Source organism: Microtus oregoni, unplaced genomic scaffold (assembly GCF_018167655.1).
Source record: "Microtus oregoni isolate MIOR12 unplaced genomic scaffold, Mior012 000009F_ref0000495, whole genome shotgun sequence".
NCBI classification, from domain to species: Eukaryota; Metazoa; Chordata; class Mammalia; order Rodentia; family Cricetidae; genus Microtus; species Microtus oregoni.
In genome coordinates this window covers 56,835,426-56,862,328 of record NW_024543068.1, presented here as the reverse complement: position 1 = coordinate 56,862,328, position 26,903 = coordinate 56,835,426, and the positions used below count along the sequence as shown (strand labels likewise).

The 26,903-nt window shown below is 39.9% G+C and overlaps 2 protein-coding genes across 7 annotated transcripts in view; one reads left to right on the top strand and one right to left on the bottom strand.

Moving 5' to 3' along the window:
• Nucleotides 1–1,048: 1,048 nt before the first annotated feature.
• On the bottom strand, nucleotides 1,049–14,375 carry Dus4l (dihydrouridine synthase 4 like). 5 transcript variants are annotated; one of them, XM_041657990.1, is made up of 7 exons: nucleotides 14,020–14,375; nucleotides 11,827–11,963; nucleotides 7,772–7,910; nucleotides 5,568–5,685; nucleotides 3,591–3,713; nucleotides 2,550–2,776; nucleotides 1,049–1,935 (listed from the first exon to the last, which is right to left on the bottom strand). In XM_041657990.1, the coding sequence occupies exons 2-7, from the start codon at nucleotides 11,911–11,913 to the stop codon at nucleotides 1,688–1,690; spliced, it is 942 nt and encodes a 313-aa protein (XP_041513924.1). In that variant the 5' UTR covers nucleotides 11,914–11,963; nucleotides 14,020–14,375; the 3' UTR covers nucleotides 1,049–1,687. The 5 variants fall into 5 exon arrangements, with proteins under 5 accessions (XP_041513924.1, XP_041513921.1, XP_041513925.1 ...); XM_041657987.1 differs by having other exon boundaries at nucleotides 7,772–7,893; XM_041657991.1 differs by having other exon boundaries at nucleotides 14,236–14,375.
• Nucleotides 14,376–26,903, top strand: part of Cog5 (component of oligomeric golgi complex 5) — a 235,607-nt gene continuing 223,079 nt past the window's right edge. For both annotated transcript variants that reach the window (XM_041657980.1, XM_041657978.1), the window contains exons 1-2: nucleotides 14,376–14,528; nucleotides 21,966–22,105. In XM_041657980.1, the coding sequence (XP_041513914.1) occupies nucleotides 14,435–14,528; nucleotides 21,966–22,105 (234 nt within the window). In that variant the 5' untranslated portion in view covers nucleotides 14,376–14,434. The remainder of the gene's footprint in view (nucleotides 14,529–21,965; nucleotides 22,106–26,903) is intronic.

Genomic DNA, 26,903 nt, shown 5'->3' with positions numbered 1-26,903 from the left:
TGTTGTCAAAGGTTGAAGAATCCATGCTTCCTAGACTTACACTAATCAGAGGAGTAACTTCAGGCCTGCAAAAGAATCCTAGTAACACAAGAGCACCACCACCTTGCTGTAAAATGCTGAGGGATATGAAACTGCCAAAGCCAGTGCTGGAAAGGCTTCTCACTCACCGACATTTCCATATGGGTAGAATAAAGGACTCTGCCCAGCTCATTAGTAACACAATAATCTAGTGCTTAAAATGAACTAAATTTGCTCTCACTTGACGAGCTCCACCTAATCTTAAAATATATATAATTTACTATTTGTGTGCATGGTGTGAAGCACAATCATGCCCCAAAAGTTGAACGTTAGATGTAGCGTGATCCTAATTAGTCTTGTCAGATATCAAGGTAAATGCTGAAAGATCAGATAAGCCAAGGAACAGCCACAGTCACTTCTTAGCTCTAGGAATCCTCAGACCAAAGGGGCAAGATCCTGTCTGTGCCTAGCCCTATCAATTCCTGTCTCCTGTCTGTACAGATCTCCAGGCCTCTATGATTAACTTTGGCTAGCTCTGCCCTCTGATCTCCAGGTCTCTATGGTTAACTTGTGGCTAGCTCTGCACTCTGATCTCCAGGCAAGCTTTGTCAGAACACAGACAAAATATCACAACACGGGGGGTGAATGTGTGGAGGCATGAAGACTGTGGAAATGGTTCTCTTCTTCTACCACATGGGTCCTAGGATTGAACTTAGGTTGTCAGACTTGGCCAAGGCAAGCACCTTTATCCACTGTGCCTTCTTGTTGGCCCTAATCTTACTTTTAAATTATAGCTGATATCACATGTAATCAAATTCAGTTAGATACAACCTACATACCTTGAGGTATATATTCAATTAGGAAATGTATCAGTTGATTTTCCAATTTAAAATTTTAATGTTCAGTCTGACATACACAGAAGTCCTTGTTCTTTTTCATTTTGTCTGGATGTAGACATTTGTTCTACTACTTCCTAAACTTTCAAAAAATTAAAAATGTATTTGTTAACTTAGAGATGAGTCATAACTTCTTGATATTAAAAAAGTTTTATTTAAAAACATTAAAAACAGAATACCTTTAGTAAAAATTCCAAACACACCCCCCACAATCCATAAAGACTTGGAACAAAGTTTTTCAGTATTTGATTTGGGACTATGGGATGTATGACCCTCCTAGATTCTTTGGAATCCATGAGGAAGGGGTATAGGAACTGATTTTTTAAAAAAAAATTTGGTAAAAAATTTTGTGTTTTGGTTGCATGTCTGTGCACCACATGCTGGGCTGTTGCCTGAGGAGGCCCGAAGAAGGTGTTGGATCCCCTGGACCTGGAGTTACAGACATTAGTGAGCAGCTACTTGAGAGCTGAGAATCAGACCCAGGAACTCTGAAAGAGCAGCCAGTGGTTTCAACTGTGAGCAATCTCTCCAGCCCCAGGTTTTGAAAATTCTGGGGAATTTTTCTTTCATTCGTTCTTTGAAAAAGAGTTTTGCTGGTCTAGAACTTGCAATCTTCTTCCTTCAGCTTTCTGAGCGCTTGGTTTAAGAAATGTGCCACCATGTCTGGCCCCAATGACCGCTGTTGTATCGAAGTTAAAAGTCACAGACTTAATGTGACCTCATATGGCTCCATGTGGGATAAAATATATAGGACAGTGACTTAGACAGTCTAGTCAAATACCATAATTGTCTGTAAGGTAATCCAGGACTGCTGACGTGCTCGACAGTGCGTTAAATACTCGTTTTTCCTGCCTCGATGTTATCTTTTCCATCATGTATATTAAATGTTGATGGAAACACATAAAAGGAGTTCCAAGTTCAAGAGCGATGTCAACCCAGTCCCAGATACATTTCAGCGGGGTTTCTTCATAGCCAGCGAACATAGCTGGGTTTGCTAAAAGTCCCCTTGCGACCATCACACCTGCAAAATAAAGCATAAGGTATTTTTCCATAAACTAAGAATCCATCATTATCAGTCCAAGCAATGCAAGAGCATTTATCAAAAAGTATTATTTTGAGATTTCAGAATATCCTTACTACAAATTAATGAATTACAACAAGAAAGAAGTTGATTCTGGTGCCATTGATAAACTAATTATATTTATACAACTAATTTTAAAAAGAGATCTATATTAATTGTTTCTTTAGGAGACATCCATGTTGTCATTATTGGACTGCTTAAAGCTGAGCCTATTTGCTTTCATCCAGCAAGTTACCACAGGGCTGCTTGTTAATTACGTACGGGGAATTAAACCACATGGCCGTTCCGAGGCTCCTGTGGGCAGCAAGTTCACAACTCAATAAATACACCATCACCAGGTATGATGGAGCAGTACAATGAATGTACCCCTTATAAAATGATCTACTATTCATAAGGAAAAGATCTGGCAGCACTGTAATAAAATACTTAGCTTAAATTAGTACAATAGGAAAATATGGCTCAGTGTGAAACACAAAATCAAATTAACATCACTCCCCCATCCTAACTTTTGAATCCTTATTAAATAACAAAAAATCCCAGTATTTATTTCTTACCATCTGTCCCAGTCATCTGCCACACATTCTCTGCTTCTTTCAAGTTTCTTATGTCTCCGTTAGCAACCACAGGTATAGACACACTTTCCTTTATCATTCTAATGGCATCATAGTGGACAGGTTGGTGTCTTTCTTCAGTGGTTCTTCCATGAACTGTAACCCAGGACACTCCTGCTGCTTCAGCCTTCTGGCAAAGATCTATGGTTCTTCTAAGGTCATCATGGATCCTATAATTTCAGAATTGTAGCCATTCATAGCACACAGATTTTAATGCCAAAATAACTAAGAGACTTCATCTGCTACATTACTTAGCTTCACCATATTGTATTATCACCTCATGTCACTATTAATAAGGTCTTGTTGTGATCATTCCCATTCAAGACCTTGGCTTTAGTTATTTGACTATGGAAACAACATGGTGACAAATGTCTTTTCCTTCCCCATTGCTTTTCCTTATTAGTGCCGAGAAATTAAGAGTCAAGAGCACACTGCCACAGAGGAACACAAAGAGGTCATCCTAACACATTATGTTATGTGCAGGCCTCTCACACTGGAATCTTGTTTTCTTTTAATTGTTAAATATTAGTGCAAATATCCTTCCTGTTTTCTAGCTGGTGCCAGGGATGTTTCTTAGCATTAGTTAAATAGAATCTGGAGAAAGATGAGGGGTTGGCGAGGTCTTTTAATTGGGAATATATTGTTTTGTGTTAAGAAATAAGATTTCAGCCGGGCGGTGGTGGCACACGCCTTTAATCCCAGCACTCGGGAGGCAGAGACAGGCGGATCTCTGTGAGTTCGAGGCGAACATGGTCTACAAGAGCTAGTTCCAGGACAGGTTCCAAAGCCACAGAGAAACCCTGTCTCGAAAAACCAAAAAAAAAAAAAAAAAAAAAAAAAAAAGAAGATTTCAGAATTTATAATTTAAGAATGGAGTTCTCTCGATATTTCCACATACCAGTCTCTAATTTAAGATACATACCACATCACTAAACAAAAGGAGTATTTTTAAACTTTCCAAGTAGAGTGAAATACTTTGTTTACCTTATTTTAATTGAAACTGAAAATCTAGGGTTTTCCACTTGATTCCTTACTTGTTTCACCATATCTTGAATGAGCTCTGGCTTGTTTATTAAGCAGGCTCCATAACCTTCTGCCATGGCCCACCTTGATAAAGCAAGCACAACAGGTAGATTGTAAACATCTAGAAGGGAAGATAAAACTCTACATGTACTGTATCAAGCTTTCCTCTATCCGATGATTGGAATGAAGCAGACACTCACAGGTCATGGATCTACAGCAGGACAGTTAGCTTAGTTGGAGACTGTTGTCCTAAAGATTCATAGAGCAGCACTTCTAAATGGTCCCACGAGATCAGGAAAACACTTGTCTTTTGACCAGTTAAGTGAGAGCATTAAATTAGAATTCTTTCAACCAAAACAGATTAGGTGTTCATATTAACTGCAATTACTTCAAATTTTTAAAATTCCAAATTTGACGTTTATTGTGCATAACGAGGTTTTATCGGTCTCAAGAGTAGAAATATATTTTTGGCTCACAGCATTCCAACACTACTAAATAGCGTATCTAATTCTCCTAATGAGTATACAAATGTCTAATCTGATTTGGCTTGCGCTCCATTTAAAACTGTGAAACTATGATTTATTCTTTGGGCACATTCTGGCTACTGGAAGGAAACCTAATACAGTGCCAGCACAACAGTTTCTTAAGTACATCCCATTCAAACCCAATCAAGTAGCTATGAAACAGAAAGGAAAAGGTGACTACAGTAAAGTAACTAATTAGGAGAAAGCCAACAGTATGTCTTAAATCACAAAATCAGCCTTTAGAGAGTATATCTGACATGGCATTAAAAACGTTTCTGGGATTGCTGCAGATATTAGATTCTCAAAGAATTAGCTACTGATGAGGTTGAAGGCAGAGCCAGAGTGTGCTTGTTCGTTTCATTGGCTTGGCACAAACTCGTTATCTGGGAACAGGGAACCTTGGTTGTGGAATTGTTTCCATCAGATTGGTCTGTGAGCATCTCAATGGGACTTTTTCTTGTTTAATGACTGGTGTGCAAAGACCCAGTCTACTGTGGGCTCTGCTAACCCTGGGGAGATAGGTACCCTGGGTTGTGTAAGAAAACATGTTGGGTGTAATAGGTTTTATGAGCATGGCCCCCCCAAAGCTAATATATTGGAATGCTTGGTCCGTGATTAATGGAACTGTTGTTGGAGGAGGCATGCCATCAAAGGTGAGCTTTGAGGGTTCCTAGTCAGCTCTCACTTGTGGTTGTATCTCAAGGTGTAAGCTCTCAGTTACTTCTTCAGTGATAGGCTTACCTGCCTGCTGCCATGCTTTCTGTAAGTCCCTAATAAACTCTTTCTTTTATAAATTGCCTTGATCATGGTATTTTGTTATGGCAATAGAAAAGTATCTATAGAAAGCAGAAAGCAAGTAAGCAGTGTTACTCCATGGTCTTTGCTCTAGTTTCTGTCTCCAGGTACATTCCTTGTCTTCCCTCAGACTTGGAGTGTGACTTGGGAGTTGCGATCTGAAAAAAACCCTTTCCTGCCCAAGCTGCTTTTGGTCACAGTGTTTATCATAACTGAAAAACCAAACAAAAAAACGAATGAGGTAGTGATGAGGAAGCAAAAACCTAGTCAAGAGTCCATAAATCACTTCAGCCATCACAAAAGACCTTTGATGTTCCTAAATAACCTTTTCTTTTTTTAAGTTCTTGTTTAGAACCACAGTGCTTTAAATCTATAGCCTTCCTCTTAAATTCTCGTCATTTAATTAATTATTATTACTAGTGTGTGTATGGGGAGTGGAGAGTGTACACTCAGAGGGCAGAGGACAACTCTGGGGAGTTGGTTCTTTCCTTGTATCATGTGAGTTCAGGGGAAGCTAAGGTTGCTTCTTAACTTTTGGAAAACGAGAAAGATATACCGTGTTCCCACAGTTTTTGTTTCTACTTTCTTTGAAAACTCTTCTAATTTCTTTGACCTTTACCTCTGAGGGCAACCACAGTTAATATCTATTCCACTTGCATAGGGGCAGACTATTTGGGCAGCATCAGATAAAAGTCTGGCATCATTAGCAGCAAACTGAACAATCAACGGGCAATCACCTGTTAAAGAAAAGACAGTCCAACATTAAACTTCATAGAAGAAACATTCACACAGCCAAAAACCAAATGAAAGACTGCAGAATTTATAGAGTGAAAAGTATCCCAGAATGGTAGTATATACGTACCTGTTACGTGGAAGTGAGTGTGACCGGTCTACACACACTGCCATGCCGCCTTTCTTATGATTCTGGGAAAAGCACTCAGATGTGTCTTCTTCTATTTAGTGGCATATTCTCCTATAAGGATGGTCTACATACTGCTGTCTAAACTGTATTCATGCTTTTATAAGTCTATTTCTAGATGATTGCCTAGAAGTCTAACTGCCGAGTAAGCATTTAGCACTGCCTAGGTATTTAACATACTATTAAATTATCTTCTAAGAGTTTACAGATGCACAAATTAATACGAAGGGTCTTTATTTCTATTCAAGTTACCCACACTGAACAACAATATTTGTGTGTCTTTATTTGTATTTTTCACATTCTATTTTTAATTGTTACTTTCTTCTTTTACTATTTATTTATATATTTATTTGAGACAGGGGCTCATTCTGTTGTCCTGAAATTTACTATGTAGACCAGGCTGGCTTTAAACTCCAGAGTTTGAGATCTCCCTGGCCCTGTGTTCTGTTCCAAGTGCTGAGATTAAAGGAATTGTCTACCATCCCTAGCTGTGTTTTGACTTACAATTGTTTTTAAAGGAAAGAAATTAGTCCTGTCTATTGCATGTGTTATATATTTTTTTAGTTCTGCTTATCTCAAAGTACATTTCTATACCTTTATGGAGAAGTTTAAAATTTAGGTTAGTCAAATATATCTGCTTTCCTAGGTTTTACAGAACATATTTTTCATATCTTTGGATAGTGTTTCAATTCTGGAAAGATGCATTTTAACATTTCAAAGGCTTTTTTTTTCCTATGAAATCCACGGGATGTTTATAAAAGGTATATTTCAGGATATCACCTCTGTTGAACCGATTACAGATTTCTATAGCAATTCACTGGTCTGGGAATTGATGAGAAAGAGCATTCTTTTATTCTTCATTGGCCTGTGGGGTGCATTCCCTGGTTGTTACCTTAGTTACAGAATTCTATTTTAACAATCAGTTATTGATCAACACCATTAGCAGCTGAACATACAAATCAAGCTATTTCTATAGCTCATGCCTTCTAGGAACCTACAATCTAGTGGAAGAGAGGGGCATGGAAGAAGAAAACAAAACAGTAGGACTAAGTACAATCAAAGAGCATGTGCTTATGAGCGAGGATATGGTTACACAGTGACCAAAGAAGATTCCTTGGTTACAAGCTTTGAATGATGGATTAGGAGCCATGATCTGTAGTTTACCACGTGTGTGTGTGGGTGGGTGGCAGGGGACACGAACACGGACACACATACACACACACACACACACACACACACACACTTACAGGCATGCAGGCATGATTGGAGAAGACACTCTAGGTAAGGAAGTTCAAGAACAAGGCATGCTAAACACTAGGAATTTATGGAAAGAAAGGCTATAGATGTACTCAGTTGCTGGATCATAAAGGACTTTGCTTATTTGCCTTAGGTGTTGAATTCTAGCCACTACACTGGTGATTCTAAACTGTTAGGAAGATGGGAGTACTTGTATGGCTTTTAAAACATGGAGAGATTCTAATTAAGAAGTCAAGCCTGGAAACTCTCGTTTCCAACAAGTTTTCAATGATGAAGTCACCTTTGGCCTGAGAATCATGCTGAAATCATTATTCTGGACAATAGGAGCAAGGACTGAGAGCAGGGAAGGACATGATCAAATCTGTATCTTAGACAAGTCATTTTGGGCTATTAGAAGATAGTCTGAATGAGAAAAGACCACAGGCAACAAGACAGGGACTTATTCTAATAAATGAGGACAGAAAGGCTGGAGGCCTTAAGAACAGCTCACTTTACATTTTGATAGATTATTGACAGTATAAAAGAAATACTAAAGGCACTTAAAATCAGGACTATAAACTATACTCCTTGTTTCATCTAATTTTACAAAATAGCTGAGTATATATATACTTCCCTTGCAAAGTCAGCAAGCTACAGATTTTACATACCTTGGTTTGTGGTAAATTCACTGTCTCTGGCTTTTACAGATCTGACAAAATCAGCAGCAATTATCATTGGTGTATAACACAGATCACAAGAGTATTTTCTTACTAGTGTTCTAAAAGCCAACCTGTGAAACATACAAAACTTTAATCACGAATTTAGAAAATCCTTGAAGTATATGCATTTGTAAGTTTCATTTAGTTAATTATTAACTATTTATTAGAGAAACTTTTTCTTGGATGAAAGAGATGTAGACCTTCAACTAGTCCACCTGCTAAGTATGACTAAAATCCTTGGTACTTGTGTTTTTGAAAGAGTCTCACTATATAGCTCAGGCAGGCCTGGAACTCACAGAGCTCTGACTGGCTCTGCCTCCTGGGATTAAGAGCACGCACCATTTATAAAGCTAAAAACCTCAGAACTGTTTATAAAACAATTATAGGAAAATCACAAAAAAAGAGAGGAGGGGGAGACAGGCCTGTGGTCTTGCAAGCCTCGTGAATTTTTCTTTTTGCTTTAAATACAGCAGACTTCGGGCTGAAGTAGCTGAAGACTGGAAATCAGCAGTGAGCGTTGACAAAAAGGGCCCAGCGTAAGTTTCCTGCCTTATAAAGGATCAGTAAAGAGAAGCTTCAAAAGACGGAAAACTTACAATAACAATGAACACAATACAAAACACTACACACTCACCTTTGTTAGGAAATGGTGGGTGTAGAGCCTAGATTTTTCACTCTTGCAAGACATTCTAACATCTCATGATGATAGTATTCAATCAGGCCTGGTAGGTACATGAAGCCTTCATTCCTATTGGCTACCAGGACTACCCTTTCCACTGCTATCAGTGGAGAGCACATGTAGAGCACAGACCCATGGGTATGGGACTGAACAGTAACAAGGCACCCTTTCTTCTCTTGCTGGATGTTGTGAAAGGAGGCCGTGTGGAGAGCCAGGACTTCAGTACTACCCAGAAGCTTATGAGTCAGAACTCTCAGTTCTGTCCACACTAACTAAAAGACTCCTTATCTCCCAGGTGTGCATAGAAGCCAAGTTGATAAACAAGACAAAATGCTCATTGTAATGAGGTAATCCCTCTCCTTTCTCTCTGGTGGAGCAGCATCAGGATGGCTGACTAAATCAGTAGTTCCAATATTCAAATCCAGTCATTACAATCTATTTTATACATACTTATGTATAAATGCTGTATCAACTGATACAGAAATAACATTAGACAAAATATCCTTATACAGTATTAAAAAAGTCTCAAAAGCAGACTTGTAAACAGCTTCCTTCATTTGATAAAGACCATTTCTAAGACGTCATATGAGCATCTTCTCCAAGCCAGGAGCAAGGACGGGATGTCTGCTCGCTCCACTCGTTATAGTGGGCACTTTTGGCCAGTGCAGTAAAACATGAAAAAAGATCAAAATACTATGGTGAAAAGAATTAAAATTGTCCATCTTTATAGATGACAATTATGTCATCATGTTTACAGAGACAATCTCAAGAAACTTACAAAAATCTATAATTGGTGATTGAGCTCAATAAGTTTGTAAGCTCAATGTAAAAAAATCAATTATACTTTTAAAAATTCTTAATTAAGTTAAAGAAATAAAATTAAAAATACAATACTAGGGGCTAGTGGGGTGGCTCAGTGGGTGAGAATGCTTGCTACACAAGCCTGACGACTCAAATCCGACCCTCAGGACTGTCGTATAAATTCATCTCTGATCTCACATAAGGATGAGAGGAACAGCACATATGCCAGCTCCGTTCCCTCCATCCTTCAGATCGTTTTCCAGGATAGGGTTTCTTTGCATGGCCCTGGTGGTCCTGGAACGTACTCTGTAGATCAGGTTGGCCCTGAACTCACAGAGATTCACCAACCTATGCCTCTCTAAGTGTTCGGATTGAAGGAGTGTGCCACCATGACCAGGCTCTCACCCCTCTTTTAGACACACTCCAAAACACTTTCCTAAGCTTTACATCCAAACCACGATTTACACAAATATAAAGAAGCTGGACTTCAAAAATACCATTAAGAAGATGAAAAAGTGAGCTGGGTAGAAGTGTCTCTCGCCTTTAATCCCAGCACTCGGGAGGCAGTGACAGGCAGATCTCTGTGAGTTCGGGATCAGCTGGGGTACAGTGCTAGTTCCAGGATGGCTAAGGCCACACAAAGAAATCCTGTTTGTTGAAAAATGAAAACAAAAATTAAAAAAAACCCAAAACAAAACAAATCACCCCCCCTCCAAAAAAAAAGAAAGATGAAAAGATAAGCCTACATACTAGGAGGAAACATTTGCAAAGCACATAGGAGTAGCTACTGGAATAATGTAAAGACAATACTTCACTGCAAACAAATGAGACATCTTAAACCTATTCAGAATGGGCTGAGCATTTGAATAGGTATTTCTATAATGAAAAAAACAGAAAGAAGCAAAGATGTTCAACATTACTAGCCAGTAGGGAATGCAAATCCAACCACAAAAGATTCTACTTTACACCCAATGGAATGGATATAATGATTTAAAAAACAGAATAAAACGACAAGTTTTGTCAAAGGTGGAAGGAACTGGAACCTTTGTATGTTGCTGGGGAGTAGGCAAAGGCACAGCCTTGATGGAAAACAGTGCATTTTCTTTGAAAAGGCAACACAGAATTAACATGTGCCTCATTTGACTCTATAGCTCAAAGAACTGAAATGGTCTGAGATATTTAAATACACGTATTCATAGTAGCATTATCTAAAATTGCCAAGAAGTGGAAGCAATCCAATTGTTTACCAAGTGATGAAAAAACTGATATACACCTATCTAACAACCCTTACACAAGGAGGGGAAGGCTGGCATTATGGTATTATATGAACGAATCTTGAAATCAATAGTCTTAAAATGGTAAGTAAACTAAGCTAGTCTCAAAAAGACAAGTCTCAGTTACACGAGGCATCTAGAATGGTCAAATTCACAGAGAAAGGAAGCAAAATAATGACTAGGTGTTGGGGGTGTTAGAAATGAAGAATTATTGCTTAGTGGGTCCAGAGATTTAAAGATCAGGTACTCAACACCTAACTGTACATAATCCTGTACAGTTAAGAATCAATGTATAGCCCAGGCTGGTCCTGAAACTCAGCAATTCTACTGTCTTATCCTCTATGAGTGCTGTTCATAAGTGTGTGCCAACACGCCTATTATGTGTACTTTATAACCATAAAAAACCCGCAAGAAACCATCAATAGTTAAAAAGTACCAATTAGAACATGGGCAAAGATATGAAGAAACATTTCTTAAAAAATATTTGAATGGCAAACAGACACATAATGATATTTGATATCTCCAGTTACATAGGAAATCAAAATTAAAACCATAATGATACAACTCTACTGATCTAGAAAATGGTAAAAATAAAAAAGCGTTATTAAAAGTTGATAAGGATGAGAAACTAGACTACTCATATGGTAAGCAAATGTTTGTTCAAAGTGTAAAACTGTAATCCCCATTCTAGAAAAGTTTAGTAGTTAAGAAAACCAAACCAAACCAAACCTAAGCATCAAATCACCTCAAGCCTTGCAATTTACCACTGTGTTTTGGTTCTAAGAAGCATGTTCACATTTATATCCATCTAATATCTGCTGAACCCTAATATTTGTCATCTTTATAGATATTAGGCTGAGAATGTAGTTCAGTTCGAACAGTGCTTGCTTAACATTCATGAGGCCCTGGGTCTGACAGCAGTGTTATTTAAACTAGTCACAGCGGCATATATCAGTAATCTTAGCATTTGGGATAAGAATGCAGAAAGATCAGGTCTTCAGCAGCTAGCAAGTTTTAGGTGGCCAGAGGTATACAAGACTCTGGGGGAAAAAAGCTAGGAGAAACTGTCTACTTAGGGTCACAAACATACCAGTTGAGTGTTAGCACAAGGACTCAATTCTAAATCATGATTCCAAAGCCTTTGTAGTTGAGTGATTTTACAACTCTGGAGAAAAAAAAAATCCAAAAAAACCCCCTAGTACATATAAGAAAAATTAAATTTGCCTCATTAATGGCTTAACAATACTTACTTTGAATATCGAACCATTGGGGCACAGATTTTCACCAGCTGTCCAGAATGAAACATTTCTATTGGGTCTTTTTTTCTTTCTTGACATATTGTGATTGGTATGGAGTCACTCCTCATGTATACAACTTATTTTTAAATCTGAAAGATAGTTTGCAAAAAGAATATGTATTTCACTACATAACATCCACTATTGGGTTGATCACATAGCTCTGTTGTATGGTTGGGTGCTTGCTTAGCATGTGGCAGACTCTGGGTTCAATTCTCAGTATTGGAAAAACAAAAAACTATTATTCTAGCAATTTCAATCACCAATATTTTTCATGAGGCTTCAGACTCGAAGGATCTTGCCAAATTCTGCCTCAACTTATAGGCTGAATAAATCGGGAACACTGAACCTGGTAGTTTTAGAGAAATAAGATATGAAAAACCTCTAGGATTTCTCTCCAGTGTATATCATCTTATGATTTTGCTTGTTACTTTTTTGCTTGGTTTTTGAAGCAATTCAAAGCCCTGGTTAGTTTTGAATTGGTAACTCTCTTGCCTCAGCCCCGGGGGTATTGCAACTGCACTGGTATGCCTCCATGTCCAACCTCATATTTCTCATTTTATCCATTTTATTTTCTTGATTAACCAAGGAATCTGATTTGAATTCCCATACAATACTGTGTATGACGGACAATCTGAAATATATCATTCAGGAAAGTTAGGTGGTATCAACAGAACATTTGTACTATAAAATAAATCCTAGATTTAGGGGCTAGATGGCTCAGTGGTTAACTGTTAATGCAGAGGACCTGAGTTCAGTTCCTAGTACTCAGGTTGGGAGGATCACAACTATTTCTACTTCCAGCTTCTGGGATTCAACACCTCTGGTTTCTGAGGGAACTTGTACTCACATGCATATACCCACTGCAGATACATTCACACACATACAATTAAAAAATGAGAGGTCTTGATACTTTTATTTCTTATTATTGATGAATCAGAAGGGACACAAAACTTTACTATTTTAAAATTTAAAATTTCATAGTACTTGTTGCTTTTTGTATTTTTTGCCTCTGTAATCTAGTCAGATAAAAGCTATCCCTATAAAATGCTAATTATTCAAAATTCAGTCTTTAACCTTTGGCAGTAAGCTAAAAACACACGGCCAGTATAGTGAAGGGTGTCCTAGCTTGCAAGAAAAATCAAGTAACAGAGGAAAGGGAGAGTAAATAAGCTGCATTAGAGATGGTCATAGTACTAAGAAAAATAAACAGGGAGTTACAGTAAGACACTAAGAAAAGTTTATTACAAAGGAAAGGCGAGTCTTAAACATTACAGAAACGGTAAATACTAGGTGGCAAGTTGCCATGATGTTATTACTGACTTTCTCAATCATGATTTTGTTTTTACTCATTCTTGTGGTCAGACTAAATTGTAAAAAAAAATCTCTCAACCTAGTTCAGAAAAGATCGCTAGTTTTGACAAAATATCTATCACAAAAAGTAATTACGGCAATATAAAATATTCAACAGTCAGGGGAAACACAGTATTAAAAACTTTATTTTGATCCTTTATAAGCTACTTACAGAGACCAGTTAAACAGCTCTCTGAGCTTATGGGATGAAGGTATTAATATTTGTTTTAAAGTTCTCCAGGAGGAGAGGACTCCACGGGTTGTTCTCTGACCTCCGAAGGCATGACCCCTCCCACATATATCAATAAATAAACTTTAATGAAATAAAATTTTAAATAGCCAAAAATAAAATAAAATAAAAAATAAAGTTCTCCAAAGTTCGCAGTCATGCTTGAAGAGTACCAGAATAATTCCGCTTAAACTGGATAGTAACAGGCACAATATTGTGCTCAAATATGCTTGTACACCTAGAATTTCTTTTAGTTGTATTTGTAAATTTGGGCTGGTATGTACAGTGGAGGTTTAAACTTTTATTGAATGTTAGTATGCACTGAATAAAATCTTTTGGTGTAAAAAATGAAAATTCTGTAATTCAGATAAAGTTATTCGTCGTTGATGATTCTAAACAAACGAGTTTTGTATAATATCAATACTGAAATCTAATGTGAATCTGGGCACGCTGCCTCTGGCAGCCGACCAATCCCATTTGTATCACAATTCAGGTCAAGCACAAAAGGGAAATCTGAGGCGATGTTAAGGGAATGCAAAATGCAGTGTAGTTCGAGAGCCGCTCACCTAAGTAGTAACGAATATTTCAACGTTTAGATTTCTAAGGTATTTAGGGCAGCACTTAGCAACGATTCTTCCCCAGCATATCCCGCCTGCTACCCGGACTTGGCACAGGAAGGACTGGGCTGCGCTAGCTCCCACGTGCTGGGCGAGGCGGGCCGCTAAGCACCCCGGAGCCTTCTTCCCTACGCCAGAGGCCCGCGTTCTCCGGCCAATACTTGCGTTGGAGGTCGGAGCGATGGCCACGTCTCCAGCAGCCTAGGAGAAGGCCCATGCGGCAGCCTTTCTATCCTTCAGAGCGGGCACTGCAGCTTCTGGCATCCACACACTCCCCCAGCGTTAGCCAGGCGGGGGCGCCTTGATTCTGCGTCATCGGGAGGGCGGGGCTGTCGCAGACGTCATCAACCCGGCACTTGCCAACATGGAAGGTGGAGACCGAGTCTTCGCCGTGACAGGCCGTGGGTCTGCAGGTTCCGCGGCCGTGACGGCGACCGTGCGGGAGCTCCTGCAGGACGGTAAGGCGTTGAGCGGAACCGGGGGTCGAGGCTGGGTCGCTGTGCTGTGCGCGGACCCCACCGGCCGCTTCGCACAAAGTTTTCGGGTCTGGACGTGGCCACTCCCCTACGCCCGGCCCCCAGGTCGTCAGGGGTAGTCCTGGTCCACGCGTTTCCCCAGGGCTGTGCACCTCTCTTCCCGTCGGTGTCTTGGGGGACATCTGGTATTAACTGCTCGGGCTTGAGCTCTGTCCTGACGCGCCCAGGGCTTCTCTCAAGTTCCTGGACCCTGCACGCCATGGTCCGGGCTGACAGCTCCTGTCTTCTCCCAGAACTGAAAACCCACCTAGGTGACAAGCGGCTGCTTAAGGAAAGGGGTGAGTGGGGGCGTGAAAAGTGGAATTAAAAATACCTGCGTTAAATTTGGACCATGCAGTGGCCTCTTACAGTGTGTTATCCACGCGTATCGAATATCAAAGTCAGTTTTATTGGTAGTTTGGAGAGAAATTATTCCAAGAAAGTTAGCTATATAACTTTCTCTGACTACTGTAGTAGTCTTGAAAAATTCAGTTGTCTTAATGCTCAAGTCTGAGAGGCAGAGCAAAATTCAGTTTGCAATAGTTATTAAGCCCCTTTTCGCCCCCTTTGCCCCCATTCTATCACGTATATTAAAAGCATTTGCAACAATCACTTTAATTCCTCGGTTTCAGGATCCTCCCTACCCACCCACCCCGGGTTTTTTGTTTGTTTGTTTGTTTTTGTTTTTTGGAGACCCAGTTTTTCTACCAAGCCCCACTGTTCTGGAACTCAACTGTGTAGATCAGTCTGGTCTTGGACTCACAGAGATATGCCTGCCTCTGCCTCCCTAGTGCAAGAGATCAAAGGCATAGGCTACCACAAAAATCCTCATTTTATATCCCACAGTGCTGCATACAGTAGGTTCAAATTTATTATTTTACTTGAACACTACTCTAAGTGTGGCTTATGAATGATCAAAATAAACTTTTAAATTGTTGTGTTTCCCCTGACTGTTGAATATTTTATGTTGCCTCAATTGTCTTTTTGTAATACATATTTTGTAAAAATTAGTGATGTTTTCTGAACTAGGTTGTGGTAGATCCTTTAGAGTTTCTGCCTGTGTCACCTTATCTTTGTATCTTAACTGAAATTTAAATTTAACCGAGTTTCGAACTCCTGAGATACACATAAAGTTTCCACTCTCAAATACTTACCATGTAGTACTATAAAGGCAGCTCCTATAATAGTGTTGGAAGAGTACAGTATGATTGTGTACACAGCCAAACAGCAATACAGAGGATGACAGCAAGGGTCTAGGGTTTGGTTAGGGAATGTAAATAATGCGTTTCCTTGACTGCCCCGGTTTATATCCCTTGATAACACATTCTAAACAATGAGTACTTGTTTCTCTAGGACTCATTTCTGGAAGAGTAATTAGGTTTTGGATAGTAAATAGTTAATATGCATACTATATTTTCCTACTTACAAAAATTCTCTGTCATCCTTCACAATGATGATTTAAATCTACACTTACCCTTTAAAAATTTCTTCTTTCAAACCCCTGGAACTTGTCAGATGTGAATTTTATTTTTTAATTGCTGTCCAGACCTTGAACTTAACTGCTACTTAAAATCATACTTGCTTTCTTTTTTCCTTCTTCAGTTTTAGATACAGCAGTGTAAAGTCCCTGCTTTCTCTTATGGGCAGCCCCTCCTGTGTAGAGCCCAAACACTCCCGTTCTGCAACCTTAAAGTCATGTTGCTAATGTCCTCAGTGGTTCCTGGGAGACAGATCAGAACTTTTGGGTTTTGTCCCATTTAAGTTTGTTTGTTTGTTTGGTTTTGGTTTTTTGAGACAGGGTTTCGCTGTAGTTTTGGAGTGTGTCCTGGAACTAGCTCTTGCAGACCAGGCTGGCCTCAAACTCACAGAGATCCACCTGCCTCTGCCTCCCTAGTGCTGGGATTAAAGGCATACGCCACCACCACCTGGCTAAGTTTGTAAAGGACTTGGCTCCTTTCTTGAAATAACTTTCCTGATATGGTATAGGTCCGTCCCCCCCAAATCTATAGGTAGTCATCTCTAGTTTCTCCAAATATACTTGCCAAATTAAGCATTTTGTTTAGTTACTGATTCACTGTGTTCACTGTGTTGAGGATTTGCTCGAAGATACGATTGATAAACTTGGCAAACAGAAGCATAGTTGGAAAATTTGTGAGCAGTTTCTGATTTGCCTCTGACAAGAAGATCATAAAAGAGAAAAATTATGTGATCTATTCTAAAATACCAAACCTATCATTAAATAATCTAATAGCTATGCTCTTCATTTATTGTTTCATCTTTGGGAGATCATAGTTACAGTTGGCCACTTCCTTTAAACTGTTGGGTTTTTTTTTCATATTTTTTACTAAAAAATTTTACTTTTCATTTTACGTAACAACCCCACTTCCCCCTTCCTCCCCTTCTCCTGCCTCCCCATCCCCTTTTTATCCCCCATCCATAAACAACCATTATTTCTTTTGATACAGTCATTCTTTTTTTCCCTCATAAGCAGTCTTCAATATTTTCTTTTTTTTAATCTCTCTCTCTCTCTCTCTCTCTCTCTCTCTCTCTCTCTGGTTTTCTGTGTAGTTTTAGAGCCTTTCCTGGTCTCTCTCTAGATTCAAGGCCTCTGGCTTCTGGTACATCATCATTGAATTCCTTTGGAATATTGATATGGGATTCCCCTCTGTATGCTGTGAATATCATTGGTTAATAAAAAATCTGCTTTGGGCTTATTGCAGTGCAGAATAGGAAAAGGAGGGAATTCCAAGCAGATAGAGAAGAGAGTAGGTGGAGTCAAGGAGAAGCCATGTAGCTGCTATAGGAAACAGATGCTGGATAGAACTTTACCAGTAGGCCACAACCACATGGCGATACACAGATTAATAGAAATGGGTTAATTTAAGATGTAATAGCTAGCTAGAAATACGCTAAAGTCACTGGCCAAGCAGTGTTGCAATTAATATAGTTTCAGTTTTTTCAGATTTTTTTGGATCTGGGCAGCCGGGAAACAAAAGAGCAGCCCCTGACTACAGGATATCCCACAGCTACCCCAAGTCATGGAAATCCTGTGGGTATTGTTGCACAGCATCAGTCCCTTCTCAAGCTCCAACAGGTCCTAGATGGGGTATATGTTAGGGTGGGCCACCCTAAGGCAGGGCTCTGGGCCTGGATGATAGCAGCACTGGTTAGTCTGGGCCACTGGGGCCACCAACCTCAGGTGAGGGCACAGAGTCAGCTCTGTTATGCCCATACTTATAGGGTTAGTTCTTCCTCACCTGTATAGAGGAGTGGGGCCAGCTCTCCCAAGTTAATTTCTGCAGTATCCAGCGAGAAGCAGGGCTAGCAAAGGGTGGGCCCAGCTCAGTATGGCCCTCTGATTTCATCATGCATGGTTCGCATGGGCCCCTGCAGTAACACAGGCTACAGACCCCAGCTGCAGCTGGACCATGGACCCAGACATGGTTCTTGGAAAGCAGCTAGATCTGATGTCACCATTGACCCAGGTGGTAGTGTAGGCCACTCAGATGGACATGTCCGCATTGGCAGCATAGCCCTAGACCTGGGGCGTCCCCATGGCCTTCAATGGCACTAGGAGCTGTGGACATTAACACAGACCCTGGCTGCTATAGGGCCACAGACCCAGACATGACCTTTGGCCTGGACAACACCATGGCCCTGGGTGGCAACACAGACCACCCAGGTCTGTGTGGCCCTGGCTGCAGCATAGCCCCCAGACTCCAACAAGGCCACAGGTTGGGACATTTTCTTAATTGCTAGTTGATGCAGTAGGGTCTAGCTTACTCTGGGTGGTGCCCTCTCTAGACAGGTGAAAATTAAATAAAATAGCTGATAAAGCCTGGGGGAGCAAGCCATTAATCAATGGTCCTTTATGGTTTCTGCTTCAGTTCCTGCCTTGAGGTGCTTGCTTTGAGCTACTATCTTTGTTTTTCTTGATTATGGACTATTATTTGTAAACTAAAATAAACCGTTTCCTCTATAAGGATCACTGTTTTATCACAACAGAAAAGCAAAGTAAGACAAATTCTCCTTACTTCTCTTCTAAATTAAAGAACTATATTTTTTAACTGCCTACTAATATTCCTGTCTTGATAGTAAACAGCATATTAACAAATAGTACATATTCTATGAAAACATTAAGCAAAGTAAATGTCTTCCTATTCTTGAATCTTTTTTCTAATTGTCACAGTTAGTACTTACTATTGTATTTAACTGAATGTTGGTACTTAGGTTGTGAGGCTCTCGGAGGCAGTTTGTTTCTCATCTTTGTATATTTAACGCCTAGGGCATTCAGCTTAATGCAGAATTAAATTCCTCATATCAGATAAAGACTATTCCACTATTTAAAGAAACTTGGGAATTATCTTTGGTTTCTTCTACTAATCACCATTTCATCTTATCAAGTTCTACTCATTGCCATGTCCAAACATTTGCCAAATTTGACACTTGCCTAACATTCTTAAGTGACACACACTTATTGTATCTCATGTCACTTGGGCTGTTAACATAGTGCTGTGCTTTTCTGACCTCTCTGACCTACTCCATGGGAAGATATATTAGTAAACCAGCTTTCTTGGAAAATAAGAAAAGGCCTGGTTTCACTGGTATTTGTGTATTTCATGGTATAAATACCCCTATCCCAACTGGTTTAAAGCCTACATATAATACTGTCTGACTCAACTGAAAATGTCATAGTTATAGGAGGTAGGGCGGCCCTTGTACATCCTGGGTGCACAGCTAGCTTAGGCCCGAAATAACCACACAGAAACTGTATTAATTGAATCACTGTTTGGCCCATTAGCTCTAGCTTCTTATTGGCTAACTCTTACATTAATTTAACCCATTTCTATTAATCTGTATATCGCCACAAGGCTGTGGCTTACCGGGAAAGATTCAGCATGCCTGTCTCTGGCAGCTCCATGGTGGCTCTCCTACTCTGCCTTTCTTCCTCCCAGCATTCAGTTGTCATCCCCTGTCTACCTAAGTTCTGCCCTATCAACTAGGCCAAGGCAGTTTCTTTATTCATTAACTAGTGAAAGCCACACATAGACAGAAGGACCTCCTACACCAATAGTTAGCTGCCAAAAACTAGTAGATACTAACTCAAGCACACTGCTGTGTAACAAATCCCATTGTAATTATTCTCTGTTCCTGCAAGAATTATTGTTGTAGAATATAAGACTGGCAGTGCTCTTGCTAGGCTTAGAACCACCAGTAGCACATAAGTTGACTGTTTTGCACATCGTGTAAGCATTTTTCTTTTCTTTTTTTTTTAAATTTATTTATTTATTAAGGATTTCTGCCTTCTCCCCGCAACCGCTTCCCATTTCCCTCCCCCTCCCCCGATCAAGTCCCTCTCCCTCATCTGCTCGAAGAGCAATCAGGGTTCCCTGACCTGTGGGAAGCCCAAGGACTGCCCACCTCTATCCAGGTCTCGTAAGGTGAGCATCCAAACTGCCTAGGCTCCCACAAAGCCAGTACGTGCAGTAGGATCAAAAACCCACTGCGATTGTTCTTGAGTTCTCAGTATTCCTCATTGTCCGCTATGTTCAGCTAGTCCGGATTTATCCCATGCTTTTTCAGACCTAGGCCAGCTGGCCTTGGTGAGTTCCCGATAGAATATCCCCATTGTCTCAGTGTGTGGGTGCACCCCTCGTGGTCCTGAGTTCCTTGTTCATGCTCTCTCTCCTTCTGCTCCTGATTTGGACCTTGAGCATATTTGGTTTCTAGCCATAAATAAAGGACATTGAGCTTATAATTCATGTTCTTAGAGAAGCTAAATAAGAAGGTGAATCCAAAGACAAACACATAGGCATCCTCATGAATATTAACCTTCATCAGGCGATGAAAGGAGACAGAGACAGAGACCCACATGGGAGCACCGTGCAAGCATTTTTCAAACTGCCCTCCAGCCTTCCTTTGAAACTTCATTTTTTTCTTTACATTTTCTGCCTAAATACATAATTCTGTCATCTAGTTTTACTAAACTTATTCTTACCCTTGTCAAAACATGCCATTTTGATTTTTCCTGGTGGTAAACTTTCTGTGTGGAATGACTGAATTTGTCTGGTAGCGTTCTTAATTCTGAGGAAAACTTGGCAAACTGGAAGAAAATAGAACTTTTAGAATTAGGGTCAAAGTAGTCGTATTCTATTACTTCAGTTTGAGAGTAATTAGACTCTGAGAATAGTTAAGACTGTTTTGCTCTTTGCACCATGATACTTTGAGATGATGTATAGATTAATTCATCTGACACCTGCCATTGTCTGGCCATGTTAGTCCTTAGAGATGTGGTAGGAAACAGACTAACTTCCCTTGGTGGAGTGTGTATTGTAATGGATATAGACTAATACTATACAGGTGAATCACAAGGAAGGAAAACACTGAATAAAAGATTAAAATCACAACTATCAACTTTAATCTTTATTCCAGGAAAGTGAGATTATTGCTAGGAACAGTGCTTCAGGAAAACTGACCACTGATAATATTTGTTGCTTCAGATATCTCTAGATCAGTGCATAAATACTGTTATAAAAACTGAATCTAAATTATGAATACAAATATTTTAAAATTGCATTCAGATAGTCTGGAAAAAGAAATCATGGTGTGTGTGTGTGTATAAAAATCTATAAACCCATAAATGAAAAACCAAAAAGCAAAGCAAAACAATAACAACAAAGAAGAAACAGCAGAGCGGTTTAGACTCCTGGGCTCAGCGTCTTTACTTTCAGTATTGGAATCTCAGATATTAACACTGGATAAATTGCACCTGTGAAGTAGAGAAAAATTATGTTTTCCCACATATCATATATGCTGAGACTGCTCGTTCATTTCCCTGCTACCAAGACCTGAAATAATCACACAGAAACTATATTAATTAAAACACTGCTTGGCCAATCACTTAGGCATATTGAATTAACCCATTTCTATTATTTTGTATTTTACCACGAAACTCTTGGTTTACCGGTAAGTTTCCCGGGCAGCTACATGGCATCTCTCTGACTCCACCTACTCTCTCAATATATCAGAAATCTCGCCTGTGTATATTGTGCCCTGCTATATATAGGCCCAAAGTAGCTTCTTTGTTAGTCAATGGTAATAAAACACATTCACAGGATACAGAGGAGAATCCCACATCACACCAGGACTGTGTGGGGACTGAAGGAGTAAGGACTTGGACTTAGAGCAGCACCCAGAACATAAGTATTCTCTCACGAGTATTATCTTTTCTGTCTGCTGCAGTCTGCTCCAATTCCCCATTGTTCTAGGTAGTGTCTGCAACAGTTCCTCGTGCATAGAAGGTCTTAAAACATGCTAATTTTGATTATAATTGATCTGTTGCTTGATAACTGTTGGTAAGTTTTCCTTTTTTTTTCCTAGACTGTTACAGTGACTTTTTAAATGAAGACTTTGATGTAAAAGCTTATACTTCTCAATCTATTCATCAAGCTGTAATTGCTGAGCAACTAGCAAAACTTGCACAGGGGATCAGTCAGTTGGATAAAGAGCTACATTTACAGGTAACATCCGTCTTCTGGGTCGGAGAGATTATTCGACAGAAGTGACTGTCTATCCCTTTGTCATCTCATCTTTGTTAAAGCCAAATGTATATTTCCATAAACAAATGCTTAACTTACCAGCATCACTTTAATTACATTTTTGTGATGTTTTCTGTAAACTACTTTTTAATTAGTTGAAAACAAATTAACCTACCTTTCTGGAATCATTTGCTTTTTCTGTTTATTACCTGAAGAATTGTTATTATTCTTATTAATATTATTTTACAGTGAGTGTTTTGGGTGAAATAGACACCTTTGATAATTATAGTGGAAAATGAAATGGAATTTTAGAAATAGAACAATTTGAATAAGTAATATTGGGATGTCTCACAGGAAGTGTTTATATTTTCTTAAGTACAAGGTATAACATTTGCTGAAATTATAGAAACTCAGTAAATGTTGTGATGTCGTAGAGCACATGTAAGCCTTAGGAGATCGGTCCCAAGCTTAGGTGTGCAGTCACTGTGGTTGACATTCTTACCACTTCATTTATTTGAGTTTTTTAAAAAAAGGTATTTCTGTAGATAAACTTAAATGTTCCATCTATAATTGATAAAGTTTGTAGGATTGTTCTATGGTCTACTTCTTTGTTGATTTGTTTGTTTTGTAGCACTGGGGATTGTACACAGGGACTTGCATGTGCCAGACAGGTACCCTGCCAACTGAGCTATAATAGCCCTAGGTCTCACAATCCTTACGTTACTTTTTGTTTAAGAAGTTATTGAAGACATACTTAGATGGATGAATAAGTTTGTGAATAAATGCTCGGTTTACTGGGAAATCTAAATCTCTCATATCATTAAATGAGATATACCCATTTACCTTTTTTTGAGTTTCTTTATTAATGAAAAGAACAGCTTAAGAGGATTATGATGACTTGTAAGGTCACTTCAACTTTAAAATTCTGATTGCATGTTTAGAATACAAATATCAAATATTTAGAAGGCACGTAATACTGTTTTGTGTTAGGCTATGGAATACAGAAATGAGAACACATTTCTTGGTTCTCTAAAGACTCCAAAGGTTAGTGACAGATACAGACAGAAATAACTGTCAGGTGAAGACTTTTTTACATAGAACGATACAAGGTGTTTTACAGGAGCAGAGGAGAATATCCTTAAACTCTGCATAGAGTTTTATAGCACGAATTCTAATTGGTCTTAATGTATAAAACCTGGAGTCATATATTGGGATGAAAGCTGAGAGATCAGAGAAGCAGTGCAGCCACTTGAGAGACCTTTTACCTCCACCAGTGCTCAGACTGCATCCTCAGACTGCACTGAGCTCAAACTCTTGTCTCTTCCCACTTTACATTCCTCTCTCTGCCCAGCCATATCACTCCTGTCTCCAGCTCTCTAGTCTGGGATTAAAGGTGTGTGATCCTAAGTCCTGGGATCATGTTTGTGTGAACACTGCTTCTCTTCTAGACAGATTCAATCTAGTGTAGCCCAGGGTGGCTTTGATGTAACAGAGATCTGTCTGCCTCTGTCTCCCAAGTCCTGGGATTAAAGGTATGTGCTACCACTCCCTGGCCTCTAGTGGCTTAGCTCTGTGTTCTGATCTTCAGGCAAGCTTTATTTGCTAAAACACAGACAAAATATCACCACAGAGTTTCAGGGGATAGGTTTTTGCAAGAGACATCTGAAATTTTGTCTTACTTTTATAATTGTTATATTTCTTCTTTTATTCAGTATTTCTTTGGTAGGAATTGATGAGAATTTAAAATTAACACTCTTTAGGAATACAAATTATTGTGTGCGTGTGTGTGTGTGTGTGTGTGTGTGTGTGTGTGTGGTCAAAGCCTCTGAGTCTAGTATGAGAACTGAACTTACTACTATTTTTTCTTCAGAAAAAAAATTTAGAGCATGGTAGCTAAAAAAAAGACTGCAATTAAAATAATTAAAGAATCAACCACATGATTAAAGTTCTAAGTATTAATATATATGTCACAGCTTAACACATGGACTAGAATTGACTGTAGGTATTGAAAGCAGAAAAGTACCTAGCAGATAGTTGTTTACAGAGTTGGTGAGTAGAAGGGGTTGAACTGAAGGAAGTGTAGTTGTAGGGCACAGTGTTGTCGCCTGTGTTACTGCTAAAATTTTGTTTGTGACTAAATACTGATATAATCAATATTTTTTTTAGCTGTTGGTGAATCTTTAGGTTATTGGTTGCTAGCTAAAACAAACAGGAAGGTAGCTGTCTGTAAGTGTTACAGCTCTGAAGGAAATGATATCCTGGCAGTCGGAAGTCAGAAAATACCCACAGCTCTGAAAGGAAAGATGGCTGCCTCTGCTGGAGAGAGAAGCAGCGATGAACTGTGTAGGTGGCAGGCTTATATATGGTTTCTTGGGGGTGGAATTTTCCAGGGTGGAGATTTCTGTGGTGGGGATTGGTGGGTTTTCAAGCTCAGAGAGTTTGGGCTTCTTGTTCTGAGGGCAGAGCTTGGCTACCTGTGTCTCAAGGGGCTGAGACAGGCTGTTACAACCCTTAGAGTGTTCTGTGGGCAGAACCTGGCTGGTCCTTAGGGATGGGGCCTAACCACTCGGGACTTAAACAGGGAGCTTGACACAGGGACCTAAGTCCAAGAATAGAGAAAAACTTGACTTTGAAATAATTCTCTAGAGGTAAAGCATACGAAAGCCTGTCAACAGGGATTTTGTCATCTACTTACACAGTTAGGAAAGTGGAGAATTGGCCATGTCCCAAGTTTGTATTTCCCAGGGCCTCATGCACAGTATACACACAGTTTTCCAAATAAGCTGCAATCCTATATATTTATGTGGTCATATAAGCATTGCAGCTCCGATGGAAAGGTATCCTGGTAGTTGGAAGCCGAGGAATACCACAAAGTCACTGTAAGCATAACAGCTTACAGCTCTTCCCCAGGGAAAGGGTGCCCCACTGCCAGTGTAACAACTCTTCTCTGTCAGGGGAGGGTTTCCCCACACCTCTGCTCCTGAGAATGTTACAGCTCTGTTCCATTCTGCTCTGTTCTGCTCAGGTTCCTGGAGTGTAACAAGTCTGTTCTGCTAGGGGAAGGTTTACCAGGGAAGGTATTGTGTCTCTACTCCGCTCCAGAGAAATTTGTTACAAGCTCTGGAGAAAATGTCACACCACACAACAAACCTCATTCAAGAGATTTATTTGAAAGGAAGATGGCTGCCTTGGGCGAGAAACAGCAGCAAAGACCTTATAAAGGATTTCTTGGGGTGTGTGTCCTTTCCAGGGTGTCTTTGGATTGGTAGATTTTTGTAGCCTGATTCTGGGGCAAGCTCAGGGATTGATAGGATTTCATGCTCAGGGATTGTTGGGATTCTGTGTTCAAGGACCCCAGAGATTGGTGGGATTCTGTGCTGAGGAACTGGTGAAATTCTGCAGCCTAACTCTGGAGCAAGCTCAGGCATTGGTCCAATTTCAAGCCCTGGTCCTAGGGTCAAGTCAGGGTCATGGTGTTTTTTCTTGGCCCAGGTCTCAGGTCTAGTCAGGTAGGGCTCATTTTCCCTTGGCCTTTTTTACCTTACAGTTCACATATTGAAACCATCCCCGGTGTGATAATTTGGAGAGGTGGGTTTTGGGGAGGTAATTAGGACCTTGCTAAACTGGCAGAGCCCCACAGGAGATTATTCACCTTTCGTCTATGTCAGGACACAGAAGGCACCGCAGATGATGGATGGATGCTGGTTGCCTACACTTGATCTTGGACTTGAGCCTTCAAAACTATGATGATGAATCTCTTGTTTATTGTCTGGGCTGTGATATAGTACTTTGTTGTACCCCAAATTGTCTTGGTCCAGCTGACTTGTCCATACATTCTTGAGGAGTGTGGATTAAGGAAGAAATAGATGTGAGACTGAGAACAGATCTGGGAGGGTGTTTCAATGACTACTGAATCTGCCTCGTGTTTATTTCTCATATCCTTTATATACCCAATACAGAAAGGAGGGGGAAGGGAAAAGGCTTTTTTTTTTTTTAACCCAGATACAAAGAACAAAGTAGTTACATTCTTAGTACCCAAAACTTAAAATAAGCACACCCTAGGTCAAAACATCCTATTACCCAGGCAAGATGTACAGCAACTTCACCTTGGGCCAGACATTCTGTTGTGTGACCTTGAAAGAGTAATAATAGGCTTGAACTCTGATTATTGCGGGATGGGTAGGACAGCAACCTCAGCCAACAGATTGGCACTCCAACCTGTGCTGGCTAAATTCATATAAAACCTGAGAGGGCTTTGAAAGGAATTCTGGACACTAAAAAACAACGTTTAGCCACATTTTTTTTTCTGGAGGTGCTCTGTTCACTGGCAGTGAGCAGGGCTGCTGCAACTCCTTTAAGAGAGGTCTTCCCAATTTAGTGGTAGCAAAAAACAAACAAACAAAAAAACCCTGTGCAGTTTCTAAAGGTGGCTTCCTGGTCTGTGCTGCCAGCATGAACTCTGGCTCTTTCAGGAGGCTGAGCACTTGAATGGGGTTTGTGGGCAGTGTGCTATAAGTTACTTGGTGGCAGCATGGGCCAACTAGTTACCAGAGTTGAGGTGGTGAGCGTGGCTTCCACCCGGCAGTCTCAGAGGTGGTGAATGGACCTCTGCCATCTTGGACTGGGCAGAGTAAACACGCAGGACCTGGAGTTGGTCCTAGTCATGCCTGCTTAGCAATAAAAAAGGCGCTTCTGGTCAGAAAATAATTACATATACACAATAAAGACAGATTCAGTTAAAAAAAAAACCTACAAATGGGTCACAGTGTTGGATAAATGT